General features: G+C 46.8%; 1 protein-coding gene across 1 annotated transcript; it reads right to left on the bottom strand.

The window, feature by feature from the left end:
* Window positions 1-1,719: 1,719 nt before the first annotated feature.
* LOC142774210 (uncharacterized) lies at window positions 1,720-13,814 on the bottom strand. Its single transcript, XM_075874605.1, has 4 exons — window positions 13,395-13,814; window positions 12,614-12,685; window positions 8,051-8,154; window positions 1,720-1,956 (listed from the first exon to the last, which is right to left on the bottom strand). The coding sequence occupies exons 1-4, from the start codon at window positions 13,807-13,809 to the stop codon at window positions 1,720-1,722; spliced, it is 828 nt and encodes a 275-aa protein (XP_075730720.1). The 5' UTR covers window positions 13,810-13,814.
* Between the last annotated feature and the right edge of the window lie 5,904 nt (window positions 13,815-19,718).

The following is a 19,718-nucleotide window of genomic DNA, read 5'->3' as shown; positions in this document are numbered from 1 at the left end:
AGCGGTGTCAGGGGCACTCTCCATTGGCTGCATTATCGGTTGTCACTCGCACGTCGTACCCAAGCACGCGCGTCATTGGCTGCGTTGTGAGTGACGTCGTCCATCTTTTCGCCACAGTGGTAGAGTGTACTGGAAGTGTACACTGTAACCGTGGGCACCGAGCGCGCGCGCATCAGTTTATCCTGAGACCATCCACATGGGTAGGCCACGGACAACTCTGCAAGAGCGCTGACAATAGTGGAAACGTGACTCGCTCTCTGGATTCCGTGCCGGCCGGTTGTGCGCCCGCGATCTGTACGACTGGCTCGCCCTACGCCATCTCCTGCCGCCGACATGAGCTCCCGCTGAGTGGTGCCCCGTCCTCGGACTCCTGCGACCGTGTCCATCTTTCCTATCTCCTCTTTACTTCCGTCGTTCTCTGTGGTTCGCTGTCCCTGCGCTTCGCTCTCTCCTTCCTCTCTCTATTTACATTTTAATCCCATCCTTTTAATCCCTCTTTACCCCCATCCCTTGTGAGCTACTGTTGAGCTGTCGCACCCTGATGCAGACAGTCACGGGGCTCACTTTTCTCTTCTTTTCTATTTAAGAATCACGTAAGGAATAGTGGAAGCGTAAGAGAACTCGCATTCACCGGGCCGATGGGGCTGTCCGGGCGCAAAAACAGGCCCGGGAGGCCAAGTGCCGGCGCCAACGGCGTACCGACAATCCGACAGCCTTCCAAGTTGCGCTAAATCGCGATCGGGAATGAAAGTGCCGGTGGCGGGTGGAGCGTGCGAACTACGCTACCGAGCCAGCTCGCGATGTCAAACGCTTGCAACAACACTGCGCCGAAGAATGAATGCGTGGTTCTTGAGGAGGTAAAAAGACACCTCATTTCTTTCTGCCCATAGGCGACATGGAGAAGTGCCTACGCCGAACAAGTGGCATTGCGGCGTCAACATGACGATGTTGACGCTGAGGCGAACGCCCGCTTTCGGCGAGAGTTTCGCCAGCCGCACTTTGGCTTCGGTTGCGACTCCTGTTACCACCTGTGGTTCGAGAACAATTACCGTCGTCAACGCATTGCGAAACGCATTTAACCATACACTACACTTCCCCATGACCGTGATCAGGCTAGCTACAATGTGCGGTAAGTGCAATAAGCACTGTGGTAGACCCAAACCAAATGTGTGTCTAACATTGTTAGGAAGCACGAACATGTAAACAAATCTTGCAGTGCTTCAGTGCCACGTCGGGTTCAAATCCCTGCTAAACACCAGGGCTGCACGTTTCTCTTTCGCTGGTTAACCACTGATTAACGAGGGAGTGCTTGGGCGGTGATTTTTTTTTTGTACCTGACATCTTATAAAACATGTTGAATGACAGGTAAATCACTGCCTGCATCTAATTTTTTCTCATACACACATAATGAACCAAATTTTTCAAGGAAACGTGAAATTTAAGGGTGGGTGTTGTGCTTCGCATTATAGGGCATTTATGGCCATCAGGTATATTTGTCTTACAGTATTTAATGACTGGGCAGTTCGCGTCCCTTCTAATGAATTTTTGTTCCTTTATCTTCATAACTTGACTCTTGGGTCATAAAAACACTATGCGCATGCCGTAACTCAGGTTGAAGAACTGCAGTTGAGCTCCTGCCTGAAATATGTTTTCATACACGCGAAAGAACCACAATTCGCGATGAAACTTCACATTCAAGTATGCATGTCGCGCTTCGAGTTAGGGCGTGCCATACCAGAGGACGAAGAAAGCTACGGACGCCCACAGACAGCTGTGGACGGCGAATGCGATTCCCAGCGGCACGGTGAGCAACAAGGACATGTTGGCCATCCGCCGGGTGGCTTCCAGCCAAGCGAACGTCAGGGACATCAACAGGCTGGTGGCGAACAGCAGGCTCACCAGAAAGAACACGTGGATGTCCATGTTGTCACCATCTCTGAACCAGTTCACGAAAGCCTGCGCAAATTCGTAAGTGAGCTTACGAATAAAATTAGTTCTCCAGCCACTTTTAGAAAAAGATCAGCTTTGACGTCACCCGGGCCATGACACGCAAGGTAGCCGCACAAATGGGCAGTCCTCAGAGTCCTAGCATCTCCAAACAACACCTGCAAAATTATTGATCCTCTGTAGATTTCTTCCAGGATGAATGCTTTGTCAACGCCCTGATTCCGCAGTGTCTGCATGACTGCTGATATCACTACTGAATCAAATTCCTTCTCGTAATTTATGAAGGCTATCTATAGTGGTAGGGTGTATTCTGAGCATTTATTTATAACCTGATTGATAGTGCGAATCTGGTCGATGGTTGAGTAGCCCATTCAAAAATCTGCTTGATTCTTTGGTTCAGAGAATTCCAATGTTCTCTTAATTCTGTTAGAAATTACCTTGTGTACGACGAACAGCAAGCTGAGCAGCCTGTAATTCTTCAAGTCCTTTTCATTTCTTTTCTTATGGACTAAGATGAAGTTAGCATTCTTCGAGGATTCTGGTACCCTCGCCGTCAGAAGACACTTCGTGAACATGGTGGCTAGTTTTTCTAACACAATCTGTCCTTCGTCTTTCAACAGATCCAATGTTATCTGATCATCCCCATTAGATTTCCTTCTTGGAATTTCCTCCGAGGCTTTCCCGACTTCATCTGGGATTACTGGTGGGATGTCATCAGGGTTACTGCTAGTGTGTTTTACATTATGATCGTGGTTGTCCCGGCTACTGTACAGATCTCTGTAAAACTCCTTGGATACTTCTACTATCTTATCCATATTGGTAGCTTTACTTTGCCTTTCGTGTACATAGAGGATACATCTGATTTTTCCTTATCCCAAGTTTCCGCTTCACCACTTTGACCCTCCCTATATTATTTAAAGCATGTTTAGTTCGCTACATATTACAGTTTCTTACATCTGATACCTTACACTTATTGATCAACTTCAAAAGCTACGTCAGTTCTATTTTGTCTGTTATGTTTGAGGCTTTTATGCTTTGACGTTTCTGAGGTTCTTCGTCTCCTTGGACAGCTTCCAAAGTGTCCTGTGTAATTACCATACCTCCAAATTCCACTGCACACTCTGTGATGATATTCGTCAGATTCATGGCCTCAACGCTGAAGTTGGTTTCCTCGAACAGAGCCGGGTATCCCTTATGTAATACCTCCCTGCGAGGTCTTTAAAGAAAATAAAGTGAAGTGAAGTGAAGTATCTGTTTCGAAGCCAGACCCAATTCCTGTACTTTCCCTCTTATTGCTAGCTCATTGATTGGCTTCTTGCGTATCAGTTTCTGTCGTTCCTTTTTGAAGTCGAGGTGAATTCGAGACATTACCATTTAATGGTCACTGCATCGTACCTTGCCAAACACTTCCACATCCTGCACGACGCCTGAGTGTGCACTCAATATAAAGTTTATTTTGTTCTTACTTTCGCCATTTACGCTAATCCATACCCATTTATGGTTCACTCGTTTTCGGTAGGAGGTATTCAACATGCGTAAATTATTGCGTTCTGCGAATTCAGCTAAGAACTCCCCCCTGGCATTTCTAGTGCCCATGTCACAGTTCTCTACTGCTTAGTGCCCCTCTGCGATGGTCTAGTGGCTAAGGTTTTCGGCTACAGTACCGCAGGTCGCGGGATCGAATGCCGGCTGCGGCGGCTGCATTTCCGATGGAGGCGGAAATGTTGCAGGCCCATGTGTTCAGATTTGGGTGCAGGTTAAAGAACCCCAGGTGGTGAAAATTTCCGGAGCCTTCCACTACGGCGTCTCTCATATTTATATCATGGTTTTGGGACGTTAAACCCCACAAATTAATCAATAAAATCTACTGCCTGGTCTCCAGCCTTCTTCTTCTTCTCTAGCTTGGCATTGAAGTCACCCACCTGTATAGTATACAGTGCTTTTACCTACTCATTGCCGATTCGACGTCTTCACAGAAGCTTGAAACTAATACGTCATCATGGCTGGATGTTGGCGCATAGGCCTGTACCCCCGATCATCTTGTATCTCTTAATGATTTTAACTATTATACCTACCATTGATCATTAATGATATAGTATTCCTTCATGTTACCAGCTATATTTCTGTGGATAAGGAACCCCACCTTCAGTTCTGTTCTGTCAGCCAAGCAAGCTGACACATATCACCCGCGACATGTGGCTTCAAGTAAAAGGGAATACATAATGAGAAAATAATTCCTCGACTTTTGAGTAGGAGAAGCATCTTCATCTTGAGCATCTATAGTAGACAAAAGGACTTGAGGCAGCGCTTCAAGGTTCTTTGTTTCCAGGGCAGTACACAGCTCGCAAAAGACTTCTTTTTCGTCATTGCTAGTGACTTTAACGCTACGTATCACACCTGGGGCGATTGATATGATATACACAAGGGGGAAGACCTCTAGAGAAAGGTGCCCAACCAGGACCTGATGCTGGTCAGCAACCCGCCATTCCCCACTAGATTAGGTACGTCGGCTAGCAGGATTACTACTCCTGATCTAACCTTCGTCTGAGGAGCGGCGGAAGCTAAGTAGGTCAACCTCAACATAGACCTGGGTAGTGACCACTACATACTGGCCACGACCTTGCAGGTAGAGCAGAAAATACTGCGCAAGTTCAAGGTCACCGATTGGGAAAAATTTTGCGAGATTAGGAATGGATATGTGGGGGACGAGGAGAAACGCCATGTTGACCGCTGAACCGACCAGATTACTCTAGATATCAAGGCTACCACCAAGGAAGTTAGCACGGACCTCCCAGTCAGAAGGATAGATTGCAGACTAGTACATCTAATCGAGGCCAAGTGATCCCTTATTTGCAGATGGAAGGCGCTGCGTCTCAACAGAAGGCATCACAAGAATATTGCCAAAGTAGAGGAGCATTGTAAGGCCCTTTCCAGGCAGCAGTGGGACGATGTCTGTAGTTCCATCGATTTTCAAGTATGCTAAGCCGGGCTTTGGAGCCTCCTCAAGCACTGGCTAGATGAGGTAAATACTAAGTCGAATCAACGAAGCACGCAAAGACGCATTTTGGACGTAGCCAGGCAGGAATTCTCGGACGATGGACTTCCGCGGACGCTTGTGAACAAGTACCTTCATATGGATATCAGCCATACGTATGATGATCATCCCCTCAAGGATAATGAGGGCGTTTGGAATCCGGAATTGTACGAGGAGTTTCCAGTTGAAGAAGGTAGGTGGGCCATACACGACCTAAATGGCAAATAGGCACCCGGTACATACAAGATTACTAACAAGGCCCTAAGGAACCTGGATGACAAATTGATAGAGCACCTGAGTTCATCGACAAGTCATGGAGCAACGCAAATGTTCCAGCACTGTGGAAGAACACACCGTCATCCTCATTCCGAATACTCGGTTGCTGACCCACACGTCGCGGGATCGAATCCTGACTGCGGCTGCTGCATTTCCGATGTAGGCGGGAATGCTGTAGGCCCGTGTGCTTCGATTTGGGTGCACGTTAAAGAACCCCAGGCGGTCGAAATTTCCGGAGCCCTCCACTGCAGCGTGTCTCAATCATGTCGTGGTTTCGGGACGTCAAACCCCCCATATAATCATTATCCTCATGCCGAAGCCTGAAAAGCTACGCCGTTTCGACAATCTCAGGCCCATCTCGCTCACTTCGTGTGCAGGCAAAGAAGGTAAGCACGCAATCCTGAACATGCTATCCCATTACTTTGAAGAAAAGGACGTGTGGCCACATAACATGATAGACGTCAGACCTGAGCTTTCTATTCAAGATACTTTGAAGCTAATCAAGAATCAGACCATCGATCGAAACATGGAAGACACGAGAGTGATTCTTGGGCTTCTCTTGGAGAAGGCTTTCGACAACATCCTACACACCAATGTTTTGGGAACGATATGGAACCTTGGTCTGGGCAAGGACTTTTATTACTACACGTGATCCCTTTTGGTGAACAGAGAAGCCATCCTCAAAGTGGGAGACCTCGTGTCAGGCTCAGTTAAGCTCGGTGTTAAAAGTACGCCACAAGAGTCGGTCATATCCTCGACCCTTTTCAACCTTGTTATGATTCGTCTATACAGAAACATTTCGGAGGTCGATGGCATTAATCATACTATATAGGCAGACTACGTTGCCATGTGGTCGACCGGTGGCAGCGATGGGCATTTGGATGCTGTGCTTCAAGAGGTCATCGAAGTCACAGGAAACTACCACAGACCAACCCAACTCAGATGCTCACCGCGGAAATCAGAGCTGCTACTGTACAGCCCCAAGTTCAGGGGCCCCAGACCAATAGGTTGTAGAGGACATCGACGTCACTTTAAAGACAAGTGAGGGTGGTGTCGTTGCTTAGGGTGGACACCCTTCACGTTCTAGGTATGATGGTTGAATCAAGCGGTTAAGATAACCAGTCTGCACAGAAGCTTTCCAAGAAAGCTGACAGCGCACTCAGGTTGATAAGAAGGGTGGCCAACCGGCAGCAAGGACTTTGCGAGAACAACTTGATAAGGTTGTTGCACGCTTTCATAATGTGTTACGTCACCTACGTCGGGGCAATGCACAACTGGCAGAGGTCGGAGTGGGACAAACTGAACACGTTGATAAGAAAAGCGGTCAAGACAGCCCTCGGGCTTAACGTGTACACGAGCTTGTAGAGGCTGCTACACCTCGGCGCGCAAAACACGATGGAAGATATAGCTGAGTCACAAGAGAGGACACAGTTTACCAGATTTACTACCACCAGTGCCGGGAAAAACATCCAAAAAGAGCTTGAAGTTCACCAGATAGAAATCGATACATACGGCACTATTCCTCGAGAACAGTGAGAGCGTATAACTGAGGCACCCATACCCTGAGTGCAATGTAGCCAGATGGTGGACTAGGGCTAAAGCCCTCCTGAAGGAGGCCCGCGCATATGCCTGGAGTTACTGTTACACTTACGCTTCACGCTACTCAAACAGAAAATTATTCGTTGCAGTCACCATTGATCAAGTTGACATTATTACAAACTCCTCGACGGTCCGGACCACAAGGGTCCGAACAGGTCACAATAGCCTTAGCCCTGCTGGACGACAGGAGAACAACAATATACAGTGAGTCGAGATTGGCAGTCCGAACCCCGGCTAAGGGCACCATCTCGGGGTCAGCTTAGCGGATCCTGTGCTATAAAGAAGTACACTAACACACTATCTTCTGGTTTCTCGCTCGCTTGGGACAGATCGAGAGCACTCCGTCCAACATCAACGAGTCGGCCCACAGAGATCCGCGAGGAGTCATTGACCACCCACTGCTGAACGGCGCAGTGATGATGTTCTGGACAAAAAAGATCTCCCAACCACGTACAATGTACTAAGAACTCTTATCTGGGGAGGTGATATTATACGCCACCGCACAGCAAACTGAACAGGCCTCATGGAGTTGACGCTCACACTCTTGCAGGTCGGGGCATATCCCATTCCCACACTCTTGCACAAAATTTATCCTAAAATTCGGATGTGAAACACATGGATGTTTTTCTCAGACTTCGCCAGCTCAGATCACATGTCCTGGTGGCGCCCTGCGGTACGGGTTGAAGACGTTACATCGTCCAAGTGTAATGCTGCGTTACGCAGTCCCAATATAAGGACGCAATAATGTGCACTACAACGATCTCACAGCGTGGCGGAGAGGCCAGGCCTATCTGTCCCGACGTGGGAGCGGCCCGCTACGTGCTAGTTCACGGCCAGACAGACCCAAATGTTTTCTATACCGTATGAAAAGACTCGTAAAGCATATCGAGACGTCATCTACTACACAGGCCAGTTGTACGTGATCATCATCATCTTCTTCATCGTCATCAGCATCCTCATCTTCATAAGTCTCACGACGTATAGTGGGTACCTTGCATGTGCTGTGCCATGATGACAGGGAGAGAATGTGTGGTCTGTAACGCACTTGTTCTTCGTCGTAATCAGTATCATTACTATCGTCTGCGATGGCTACGGCGCACAACGCCGAGGTTGATGCCAATTGACAAGCATCGACCACAAGGAGCTTCGCGCCTAAAAAAAAACACCTTGTGATGACTACCTATGGTGTCGTACCTCTCGTCGATTTAGGCGAATGTCGAAGTGGTAGCGACAGGTGTCGCAGGGGTAGGCTGTGGCGTTGTACGTCCCTCGCACGACGCTGGTGTCTCGCACATCGCCTGGTAAAGAAGGACGCCAAGGCAAAGAGGAACATTAGATGCCGCAAAACCTTTTTTTAGGCGCTGCCATATTTCCATTCTAAGTCGTGTAATTGTGCTTGCTAAGCGATGATTACGTCCCTTTCCTTATATGAATTGAAATAAATTTCGATACATACTTATGCCGAAACAACGATCTGATTAAAGGGCTTGCCATTTTGGCGGAACTCTAGTTATTTTGGAACGGCCATAACTGTTTACAACCTAAGAAGTATGAGCGATAGTACGAGCTTCACTGTCAGACCTGGGGCTGCACTGTTTTTCATACGTGCAAGATGCTTGCGCAAAGTGGTTTTTGTTGTAGCCATGAATACTTTTCAACGGCTGTTGTAAATACTGCGCTTATTAATAATTAAAAGATCTTCGTCATTCTGCAAAATATTGCGTTTCCCTCAGCAGTTATTTTGGAATACCTGCTGAAATTTTTAAGGAAGTTGAAGTTTGTGATGGCAAACCAGAAGCATGAACGCGTCTTCATTACAAAATCACTGACCTGAAATACGCAAACGGTGCTTGAAGATTTATCAATCCAAAGTTCGTTTTTAAGGGAGTGTTTCGTGTTTAAAAGGAGTATTTCTACGGGACAGCTATAAGCTCTCCCATAGTAGGACACCTCTAGTACTGTAAATCGTTACCCACTTTTCTAAACACACAGTGTTTCGCGTACGTGTCGGGATGGTTTTATGCTGTCCTATAGTCGAGTAACTAGTACTCTAAATTGTAAACCACTTATTCGAAACAGACAGTAAATACACGGACATGGCCTCATCAAGCATGATGCCCACCGGACGCCTATATGCTCTCCCATAGTAGAGTACCAGGCATTCGAAATTATTCACCCCTTTTTCTAAGCGTAGGTCAGTGTCCTTGCGCTGCGAACCTTTCTCGCGCCGTGTACTCGTTCACGACATAATTTATGTCAACCATGCCTCAATCAAATGTGAGGCCCACGGGACGGCTTCATGCTATTCCACAGTAGAGTACGAAGTATTCCAAAATATTAACCACGTTTTCTAAACACGCATTATCGGGCTTGTTCTACAGATCCTTTCGCATTAGGGGTGGCTCACTACTCTCTCGTAGTTGCGGAGTACTCAAGATCACTTAACACTTTTTCTAAACACACGGCAGCTGTGAGCAGAGCATACTTTTATTCGAAGGTTGCAAGCCTCAGAATTTCCTATAACTACACTGTAGTGCTAGTGTCTATTGTAGCTGCAACGTACGGCCCTTCAGCGAGCATGGGAATGATGGGTGGTACGCAAATTTTTCTTATATTCATACTCTCGACTCGCCCCGCCGCGGTGGTCTAGTGGCTAAGGTACTCGACTGCTGACACGCAGGTCGCAGGTTCAAATCCCGGCTGCGGCGGCTGCATTTCCGATGGAGGCGGAAATAATGTAGGCCCGTGTGCTCAGATTTTGGTGCACGTTCAAGAACCCCAGGTGGTCGAAATTTCCGGAGCCCTCGACTACGGCGTCTCTCATAACGATATCGTGGTTTCGGGACGTTAAACCCCACAAATCAATCAATCAATCATACTCTCGACTCTGTTGGGCTTCGTGTGACTTGAAGCTGCTTTCTTAGGAAATGACAACCAGCAAATGTCAAGCAGTTGCATTTCATCGCCTTGACCTTTTAGTCTCACCAATGCTAATCTGCTCCCAACGGTCCTTTCTTTTAATGTAAGCAAAAGCAAAATACAGCAATAAACAAAGCCACAAGTGAGTTTAAGGCCCGCAAGCACGAAGACAAACCAAATTTGTGTTTTGTATATCTATCGTTCTCCTGGTCACCGGGCGATCGCAGCGACAGAGTACCCTCCAGTTAATTTTAGGATATTCTATATTGAAAGCGCCCATATTGGTATGAAGCGTGTTGTAGCTCGAACTAGGTAAATGAGCATTTGTACATTTAGCCCTCCTTTCCCTTCATCGAATGCGGCCGCTATGGTAATAATCGAGTTCTGGCATCGAGTAACGTCACTGCCGCGTTCCTACCGATGCGAGTGGGCGTGGCCTTTGATTTCTGGCCTTTGATTTCTGATTTACACACACACACACACACACACACACACACACACATACACACACACACACACACACACACACACACACACACACGCACACACGCACACACACACACACATGCACACACGCACACACGCACATACACGCACACACACGCACACACGCACACACACACACACGCACACACGCACACACACACAGCACTATGTGTGCGTATGTGTGTCTTTTGTGCTTTTGTCGTGGTACGCTATACCCATATGAATGATGAGCGATATTCTGTTCCTGCGGACTGGGGACACGTGACATACACCCGAGTAAGAAATACACCGCATTTTGAACAGCTCTAGAACGCATAAAGCAACGCGCCTGCTTCTTGTGCTGCTTCTTTCTCGCTCGATAAAAAAAAACAATGTGTTTTCTATCGAGCGACCGTGGATGTACCAATTCCGTGTTCGCCGCTTACGTTCGCTCCACGTAAAATTGCGACCGGCCATGAGACAAGACACAACGTGCATTGCGTATTTCTCTGGTCGGGGTAGGGCGTTCAATTACAACATGCTGCGAGTAAGCAGCCTTAGCCTAAGTAACGATGTAAGGTACAAGCAATTGTTTGTATCTTACACCGTGGCCTAAGGTCAGCGTCCAATCAGTTGCGTTCTTCTGGCCGTCACATCGACTTCTCTCGTTCCGCACTCAACTATGACCACAAGGCTTTGCTTAATCATTATTGATGGTTGTTAGTCGCCGTGATGGAGGTGTATGACAAAACGTTACCGTGAATGCATCCACGTTAAACGTTGTTATAGTTGTAAACCACCAAGAAACGTTGCACATGCTGTCTTATACAAGTGTACAGTAGAAATTATTCTGCTTCTCTAAGGACGTGTTTTATTTTTTTGTGTTTTATCAATTCATATGGTAGAGGGATCAAGCATGTTCTTCTTTATGGTAGTATAGCGTAAATATATGTAATGTAGTACGAGTTCTTCTTCTGTGACCTTGGATAGAACCTAGACGCACTATTTGAATATTTCTATTCACCATGGACGTGACTTATCTGGAGGTGAACGACAATCTGTATTATTCTCGTCGTAATCTTACGACATACGCATTCGCTCACGAGATTGAAAGTTCTTGAACAGAGGGCGCAATTGAACTCAATGATTGGACACGCACATTCTCCTTGATCGACGCAAGTGGGCTTGTCGTGTTGTTAAGATTGGCACCAGTGCTGCCAAATCTAGGGAAATTTCTCTGCCCTTGGGACGGCTTTGTGCTCTCCCATAGTAGAATACCTAGTACTCTAAATCGTTACCCACTGCTTCTAAACACATTGTTGGCTCTAGCAACGCTCATGTTGAAGACTATAGTTTTTCTGGGTGCAGAAATTTCTGGGTGTCGACTTGTCTGTGAACCGAAATGGCTAAAACTCGAACACATTGGCAGCACCCACCAATATTGATTTGGTTTCGGCATTCATACATGTGCGTGTTGTCAATTAAAAAGAAATATTGTGCCTATCTGAGGCACCACCTCAACACGTCAATATTTGTGGCTTGTTTCTTTGTACTACAAAAGGCATACATAAGTAATTCTAATAAACGTAGCCTTTATTACACCGCCCTGACAATGCAACGCTATACAGTAAAAATCGGGTGTTCCCTGTGCTTTGCTAAGACGATACGGTGACGGCACCTACCCGTCGACTTGCATTCTACAAATTATGGCCTCCGAGATTGCGTGCACATGCCACGCGCTCGCTATATTGGACGCCATACTTTCAATTTCTAAGATCAGTGCCAGATAGCGTTCATGTGTCACACAGCGACTTCAGAATCCGATTCACCATTTTTTTTTCGCGCAGAAGACATCCAATAAACGTTTTATTTGGGAGTTTTAGCATAACGTTTGCAGGGGCTGTGGGCGTAGCGGGCATAGCGGGCGCCATATGAGCTTTAGAATAGCGTTTGCTCTCCCTAGGGAAAATTCAAAGGACCTTCGCCCGCACCTCAAACCAAATGCACGGAAGGTACTCGTAGCACTTTGCGGGCCTCGCGGGTGGCGATCGGCGCACGCCATTTCGGATTTTCTGCGCGCGGGCCGCGGATGGCAACTCGCGTTACGACGCGTGCGCAGTGGCATCGACCACACCGCAAAAGCTCATGGTACGCTATTTTAAAACTCCCTATTCACTCCCTCCAGACGCAAGACTATTGTCTTTCGATGACATTTGCAGTGAAACACGGAGAAACGGGGCCAATATTTTTTTAGCATTTTCTGATTTTTACCTTTTGCAATCATCTTACCGGAAATTCTCGCTTGGTGTTCACTAGCGATATAATATCTTAATATCTTCGTTGCACGGCCACCTGGCGAAATGTCGGACTCACCTAAAAGCATTCGTGAGGAAGCTTGTCTTCTTGGCACTTGCCTCGTAGCTGTTTCTTGACGCGCCAAGACTGCTGCGTAAGAAAAAAAAAAAGACGTCATACAACGTTCATAGGGTGACCTAACACTTAGATGCTATGTCCTGTACACACGTGTAAGGGTGAACGCAAGCTCAAAATTAAGACAAGAGGAACAAAAAAAAAACTGCGCGTCTCTTATTTTGATCCGCATCTCTACTTCGGCTGTACGCTGCGCCGTGAAGCGGGAACTTATTTCAAACGGTGCTTACTTTCAGTATAGACCATAACTTTTGCAAATGACGGCATTCGGATGCAAGTATATAAGTATTGAAGATAATTTATGCACTTATTAATTTACCGACGAGAAACGAATCGGCCAAGTAATGGCAACTCACTCAAAAGATTAACGGTGTATTAACGCCGGCTAACGGCTTCATTTATAAGAATATTCTACGTGATCCGATTATGTAAAAGCATTTCCAACCTTTGCGGCTTCATTATACGATATTTTAACAGTGCTTTAGCTAAAGAAATCATCTCTGAGCCCATGAAAATTGCTAAAGTGTTTGTATTTCAGACTGTTTTTATGGGGGGAGGGGGTGTAATTTTTTTTTATTTGCATGAACTGGACAGTATTTCATAAATATAGTTTTGCCAGTGTAAGCTTCTTTCATATCTCAGTAGTCGGTACCTACGGAATCACTAGAATGTTACTAGATAGTGCATTACCACCGAAGTGCATTGTCGGCCATTTAAAGATTACCCGGGTTCGTCTTCCAAGTGAAGGGCGTCTGATAAGTTTCGTTCTGAGGTCCGGCAGCAGCAGCAAGAGCGACTATGGTGGCGGACGAAGAACCAGCACTAGCGTCAGTCTCGACAGGTGGAGCCCTGTGTTCCGTCGAATCCACAGCTGCAGCCGAAACCGCGAGTGGATGTGGAGCCGGATTCACGTGGACGACCTCAATCGAAGGTAGATAAGGAGTCATCGTCGAGGCCACGTCCACAGCCGAAGCCGACGCGCAATCCAGAAGAGAAGCCAGTAAAGGGTAAGCCGAGTCGGTCGAGGATAAAGACGGCCGCCGAGTCAAACAGGGTGCCTCATCAGGTGGCGTTAAGGGCTGATCAATCACGCTGCCCGCCGATGTCTGCGCCACGTTCTCGGCGCTGCTTTTCTCCATGTCGATCAGCACTGGCAAGAAAAAGGAAGACCTAATCTAACAAGCGTATACGCTGTGAACGATAAGCTCAATCAGCAGGTGAAATTGCTAACGCAGCCGCACTGATTTTAACTTGACAAGTGAACAAGTGAGGGAACAGGAGAGAACAGAACTGAAGTGCATTTATTAACAAGCCCAATTTACGTTAGCTCGTGCCTACAGTATCATAAGGAAGGCGATGATAATCGCCCGTGTAAAGAAGTTATTGAAACAGCGCTGCGCTGTACGCAGTCACTAGTCTAAATATATCATTTACATGCTATGAGTATTAGGACTCAGCCGAAACATCACAAGCACCGCTTGATGTTTTATGTTTTGCAAAAAAAAAAAAAAAACTGTATGCGTCGACGAAAGTACGTGTAATATCTCGAAATCATGATGTCCTAGTAAGCGACCGTGCAATCTAACGCTTGCCATATGATGTGGTGGTGATTTGGCGGTGTGCCTCGCTGTTGTAAGGCCGTTCTGCATGCTGCTCCTCCTGCTCCGGCTGTACTACTTTAGGCTGGTGACCACCTTTGGGCGCCGGGCCTCGCGTTCCCTGTGCGTCGCGTCCGACGCACGATACAACACCCTAGCCGCAGGCTATCACAGTGGGTGAAAGACTAGGTGTTGTGCAGTGAGAAGAATAAGTGGTCACGCAGCTTTGGATTGCGACAAGTTAAACACTCATAGATTGATTACTTGGTGCCTCCACCGATTAATCTACCTCTTCGGCACGATGTTCGGTCATGTGGAGCGTCCATGACTCCTCTCAGAAGGCTGTGGGTTACTCTGGCTACTCGAGGTTGTCGTAATGGCGCATCACCTTAAATGTAAACGTACAAAGATATTCATGGTCAACCTCGCGTAGAAATAGCTGCCAATCGGGAGCTACAGAGCAGCTGCCACGATAACGATACAGCATTAGATAGAATACGTTATCGAGCTAGGGCTGCTGTTCCACGAAATTTATCACCGGGATATTCACAGAGTAAACGACGCCTCCTGTGAAACTCGAGACAGTCATTAACGCCACAATTACCACGTTCGAGAAAGGAATAACGACTCACAAACACGGTGTCTCCGGCGGCTACAACAGGAGTTCGACGTCTTCCTTCTCTTCAGTCACAAGCGCGTGACACACTTGCTCCTTGTTTTTGTGGCGCTTACCAATTATTATGAAAAATAATATAATAATATGCGGAGATTTCCTGCCAAGACTTTGTAAGGATTGAGACACGCCGTATATATAGGAAAGGGCTCTGGGAAATCTGACTTACTGTTACTTGACGTGCACTGCAGGCCCTCATCCATGAGGTTGGGAGGGGGGGGGGCTAGATGGGATGGAGGAATGTTTTAACGAGGATAAATATTGGGAATAGATATTTTTCAAGACCTTCAACAAGTGGGTTCCCTTTCCTTTTGTTCCTTATACTTCCTTCCCCCCCCCCCCCCAAAAAAAAAATCCTAGGTATGGGCTACACCACGACTTTCGGGTCAGTAGCCGAGGACCCTAACCACTGCACTACTGAGGCGAACGAACTATGACAATTGGCCAAGAGGTCGTAGGTTTATGACGTATGGGAAGGAATATGGTAACTGGAGTTTTCGACAAGTATTAACTATAGTGGGAATAGTAGGCTGGTTCTGACTTGTTGCGCGCACAATTTTCGAAACGACAACAAACTTGAATACAAAATATCAAATTGACTTGCAGCCTAGTGAAGCATCCAGTTGTGGTGAGGAACTGAACTTTCTCCTATCACGTATATAGGTATTCGCAAATGCTCACACCTGAGTAGTATACGCGTAAATACCCGGTTGAAGAACTTCGGCTCATATGCCGTAGTTTGCTCAGAATTCACGAGCACACTCAACTTCCGCAACTAAACCTTGAAGTACTAAGGGTTGCAAGTCAAGCACCATAACTATTAGACAGGCATGACCAAGTTGAGCATCATAACCATGCAGTATACCACTGTGGCGGGTCCCTTCTCCTACCCTCTCTCTCTGGGAATATTCGTAGAGCTATCCTTAGGATCTTTGATATAAAATGAAAACAATTTATATGAAGCAAAAACAATATAGCTATGAGTGTATTATATCTCAGCACCACGCTTTGTTTATCATGAATGTTTAATATTTAGCGATTTAATCTATGAAAAGTTATTTTTATGTCATGTTTAGTTCTTCCAATGTACTGTTAGTTCTTTTACAACTCCTGTTTGTTTTGTTTGTACAGAGTTAAACAAGAGAGAGCACCGACGATATCACTATACACCGGAACTTCATGGGTACTTAGGATACGCAATCACCCTGTCATGTATGACGATATACATAACAAACTTCTGTTTGATCTACAGATTTTGGGTTGTGTCCCGCAGATGGCAACGGTACAGATATTAAATAAAAATTGGGTAAAGTGAGGTAAGCTTTATAAATATTGTGCACATCGTCAGCGAACTTATCATAGAGGCGCAAATGGTGTATTCGTCTTCCATCCCCTCTCCACCCTTCACGTCTTTCCGAAAGCTTTCCTTACCATTGCCGCCTCCACAACACAATATGGCTCATTGCAAGCTTGCTTCATGAACACCTGCATTGCCCGATTGATCGGCCCACCGTTGACGAAGCGACAATTTTGTGGGATGTCGTCATCGCGTGACGTCACGTTATTTAACGTAGAGTGACATCATGACGATGTCGGAACTTTTAGCGATGTTTGACTTAATTGGAATGTCATCTCTTGATAATTTTTGAGCGACAATGGCGTTGACTACTGCCACAAACGGTCAATTTTCGAGCTTGATGAGTCATCCACGGTTTTCGCCTGAATAAAGAGATCAATGATCATAAAGACTATAGTGTGCAAAGGGACACAGCATGTTCACCAGCTGAACGATGAGTGAGCTTGGGTTTGTTTGCGCCCGTTCTGTTATAAAAGATAGGTCTTGATTTGCAGCGAGTTCATGTAATGAATACTCGGCCACCACTACGTCATTCTGTTGCTGGTAAAGAAAACAGCAGTCTTGTGTACTCAGCTGCACTTTTAATGTATTTCCGCTGCCGCGTAATGAAGGATCTTCTGGCGACAAAGCTGCCCTGCTGTTACTGGGACGACACAGCGTCTCAAATATTTACCCAGCTTCAATCAACAGTAAGCCAAGTAAGTAAAGTTGAGCTTGACCTGACTATTTACTGAAATACACACAGCTAGGTAATTTCTTGGTGGGGTCACCTTTAACATACCTTCTGTGCCGCACTTTCGTCACCTTGTTTTCTGCATTGCTGGTATGATTCGATAGCGAACCCTTTCACTGAGCAACGTGACAAAAGCTTGTAAAGCGGGCTGCAATGCTTATGATGTGCACGCACGCACGCACGCACACACACACGCACACACACACACACACACACACACACACACGCACGCAACACACACACACACACACACACACACACACACACACACACACACACACACACACACACACACACACACACACACACACACACAGACGCACGCACACGCTCACTCACACAAATTAATTTCTGGTTTTTCACGTGCCAGGAGGATAATATAATGAATGATTGGGACACACGGCGTATTGCCTGACTATACAGTATAATTTTCGCCGCCTTTCCGCCGCGGTGGAGTATTGGCCGCGTTACCGAATAGCAGCCGCATTGCAATTGAGGCGTAATTCTATAGAGGTCTGTTTGTTTCAGATAAGGTGCGCTGTTGAAAACTCCGGAGGCCATAATTTCCGGAACACTCCACTGCGGCGTCCGTCATAATGATATGGTGGTTGCGGAAAGTCAATCAACCGCAAGTGTTAATAAAATCTAAGCTCTCGGGTGTTCTTGAATCTCTCTATTATCGAAATTAAACCACCGTGACCGGAACTCGAAATCAGACCCACTGAACAGACGTTTGTTGATAGCGGTCGTGGACATAGACTGCAAGAAGGCGTCCCTCTTTATTTTTAATCGTGACGCTCGCTATAGCACCTTCCTTTCTCTCTTACAGCGTGTTTTAAGAAAGCAACAGATTTTTTTTTCATCGATATCATGTGGACCATCGCCATACCCGCTAGAAGTTTCTGACAAAATGTGAAAACACAAGGAGGATAGATAGTACAGAAATAGTGAATACTAATAATTGATTTATTCAAAAAAAACATCATGTCTGCGGGAATCACGTCGATAAGTGGCGTAGTAAAATGACAAACTGCCTTTACTTGTCAAGAGTTACCTATCTAAGAAGGTGCATGAACATGCGCCCGAAGTTACACGAGATAGGGTCGTTTCCAATATATCAGTTGTTACTTGGCAGTAGCGCTGTCGTTTCTAAACTTCGTTCCTATATGGCCCCGCCGCGGTGGTCTAGTGGCTAAGGTACTCGGCTGCTGACCCGCAGGGCGCGGGTTCGAATCCCGGCTGCGGCGGCTGCCTTTTCGATGGAGGCGGAAATGTTGTAGGCCCGTGTGCTCAGATTTGGGTGCACGTTAAAGAACCCCAGGTGGTCTAAATTTCCGGAGCCCTCCACTACGGCGTCTCTCATAATCATATAGTGGTTTTGGGACATTAAACCCCACATATCAATCAATCAATCGTTCCTATATGCTCCAAAATATTGTCACACTGCGGCACCAACCAGCATAAAAACGAGTTTGAGGTGATAAGGCTCAGCTTTCTTTCCTACGTCTTTGGAATCCAGAAACGAGCGCACATGTGCAACGCGGGGCGTGCGGGCGTATTTGGCAATGAGAAACAAGGGCGCATGCGCAACACCGCATCGTGAATCCGTACCGCGCAACGTGACCAACGCGGAGTTCTTTTCAAACAGCCGTAGTTGATGCTGGCACGGCAGACATGGCTAGCAAGCGCCACCGCGGCGAAAACTTTTAAAATCTTCAGAACGGGTGAACCAAGATCCGCCTTTTTTTTAACAGACAAGATAATTTTAATAACCTTTGCTGAGTGGCACTCACGAGACGTCGGACAGGAGAATGCACGCAGAAGCATGGCGAGGATAGGCACACAAGGCTTCTTTTCGAAAGGCAGGTAAGCCTTCCATGCGTGACGAACAATCGCATGTTGTCGCGCGGATAAGCCCCTGGGTGCGGGTGAGGTTCCGGGATCACGGTGGCCCCATTCGGACGAGCGTGAAACGCGAAGAACAACCATTTGCTTATACCAACGTTTTTTTTTTAAAAAAACGTTGGCTTTTAATTACGAGCATGTTCAAGAGCCACTGCCGGTTAGAAACAATCGTGATTCTCCGCATAGGGCTCCCTTCGTAAATATATCGGTGTTCTTGCACGTAAATCCCCAGAAACGACTACGACTTCGGCGTGCAGTAGTAGCTCGCACATGTGGCACGAGGCAATTACGTGAGGCACCTAAGAGGCGCGAGCAGACGGGAGAGTGGGACGAAGAGGGGAGAGAGAGCGAACGGCGAGAGTAGAAGCGGTGAAGAACTGCACACTCTCTCGCACCACATGCTCAGTTTGCTAGGGGCGAGGATAAGCACGCGCACCCACAGCTATTGCTATGGGAGTCGGAGTGAGAGTGGAGAGATAACACTTGCCTGCGCGCGGACGCCGTGGACAACGCCGGATGCCCGATATAGCCCAACTTTCAGTCGACTGGTTACCGAATCAAAATGGAGCTATGACAGTAGAAACACGTAGTTTCCCGAAACGCACTCCCCTGCCTACTTTAATCGGATTAATATAGATGCATTAGCCGAATACCCACATACAAATTCACTGAAACGAGTCGAAAGTTTTGTTTTGCTGTGGGCTTCACAGAAGAAAGGATGGTAGAGCAACTGAGAAGATAGCTCCAGGGCTTGGTAGTGTGTCGCAAAAGCTTCGACGGTC

This window comes from Rhipicephalus microplus, chromosome 10, assembly GCF_043290135.1.
Source record: "Rhipicephalus microplus isolate Deutch F79 chromosome 10, USDA_Rmic, whole genome shotgun sequence".
Lineage (NCBI taxonomy): Eukaryota > Metazoa > Arthropoda > Arachnida > Ixodida > Ixodidae > Rhipicephalus > Rhipicephalus microplus.
The sequence above is the reverse complement of the archived record's forward strand: the minus strand, read 5'-3'. Positions and strand labels throughout refer to the sequence as shown.

Excerpts from the sequence above, each read along its gene's own strand:
- LOC142774210 (XM_075874605.1), bottom strand. The coding sequence starts at position 13,809 with ATGGAGAAAAGCAGCGCCGAGAACGTGGCGCAGACATCGGCGGGCAGC. Across the intron at positions 12,686-13,394 it reads CACTTGGAAGACGAACCCGG|CAGTCTTGGCGCGTCAAGAA; the intron begins GTAATCTTTAAA and ends TTTCTTACGCAG. Across the intron at positions 1,957-8,050 it reads TTCGCCTAAATCGACGAGAG|GCTTTCGTGAACTGGTTCAG; the intron begins GTACGACACCAT and ends GAATTTGCGCAG.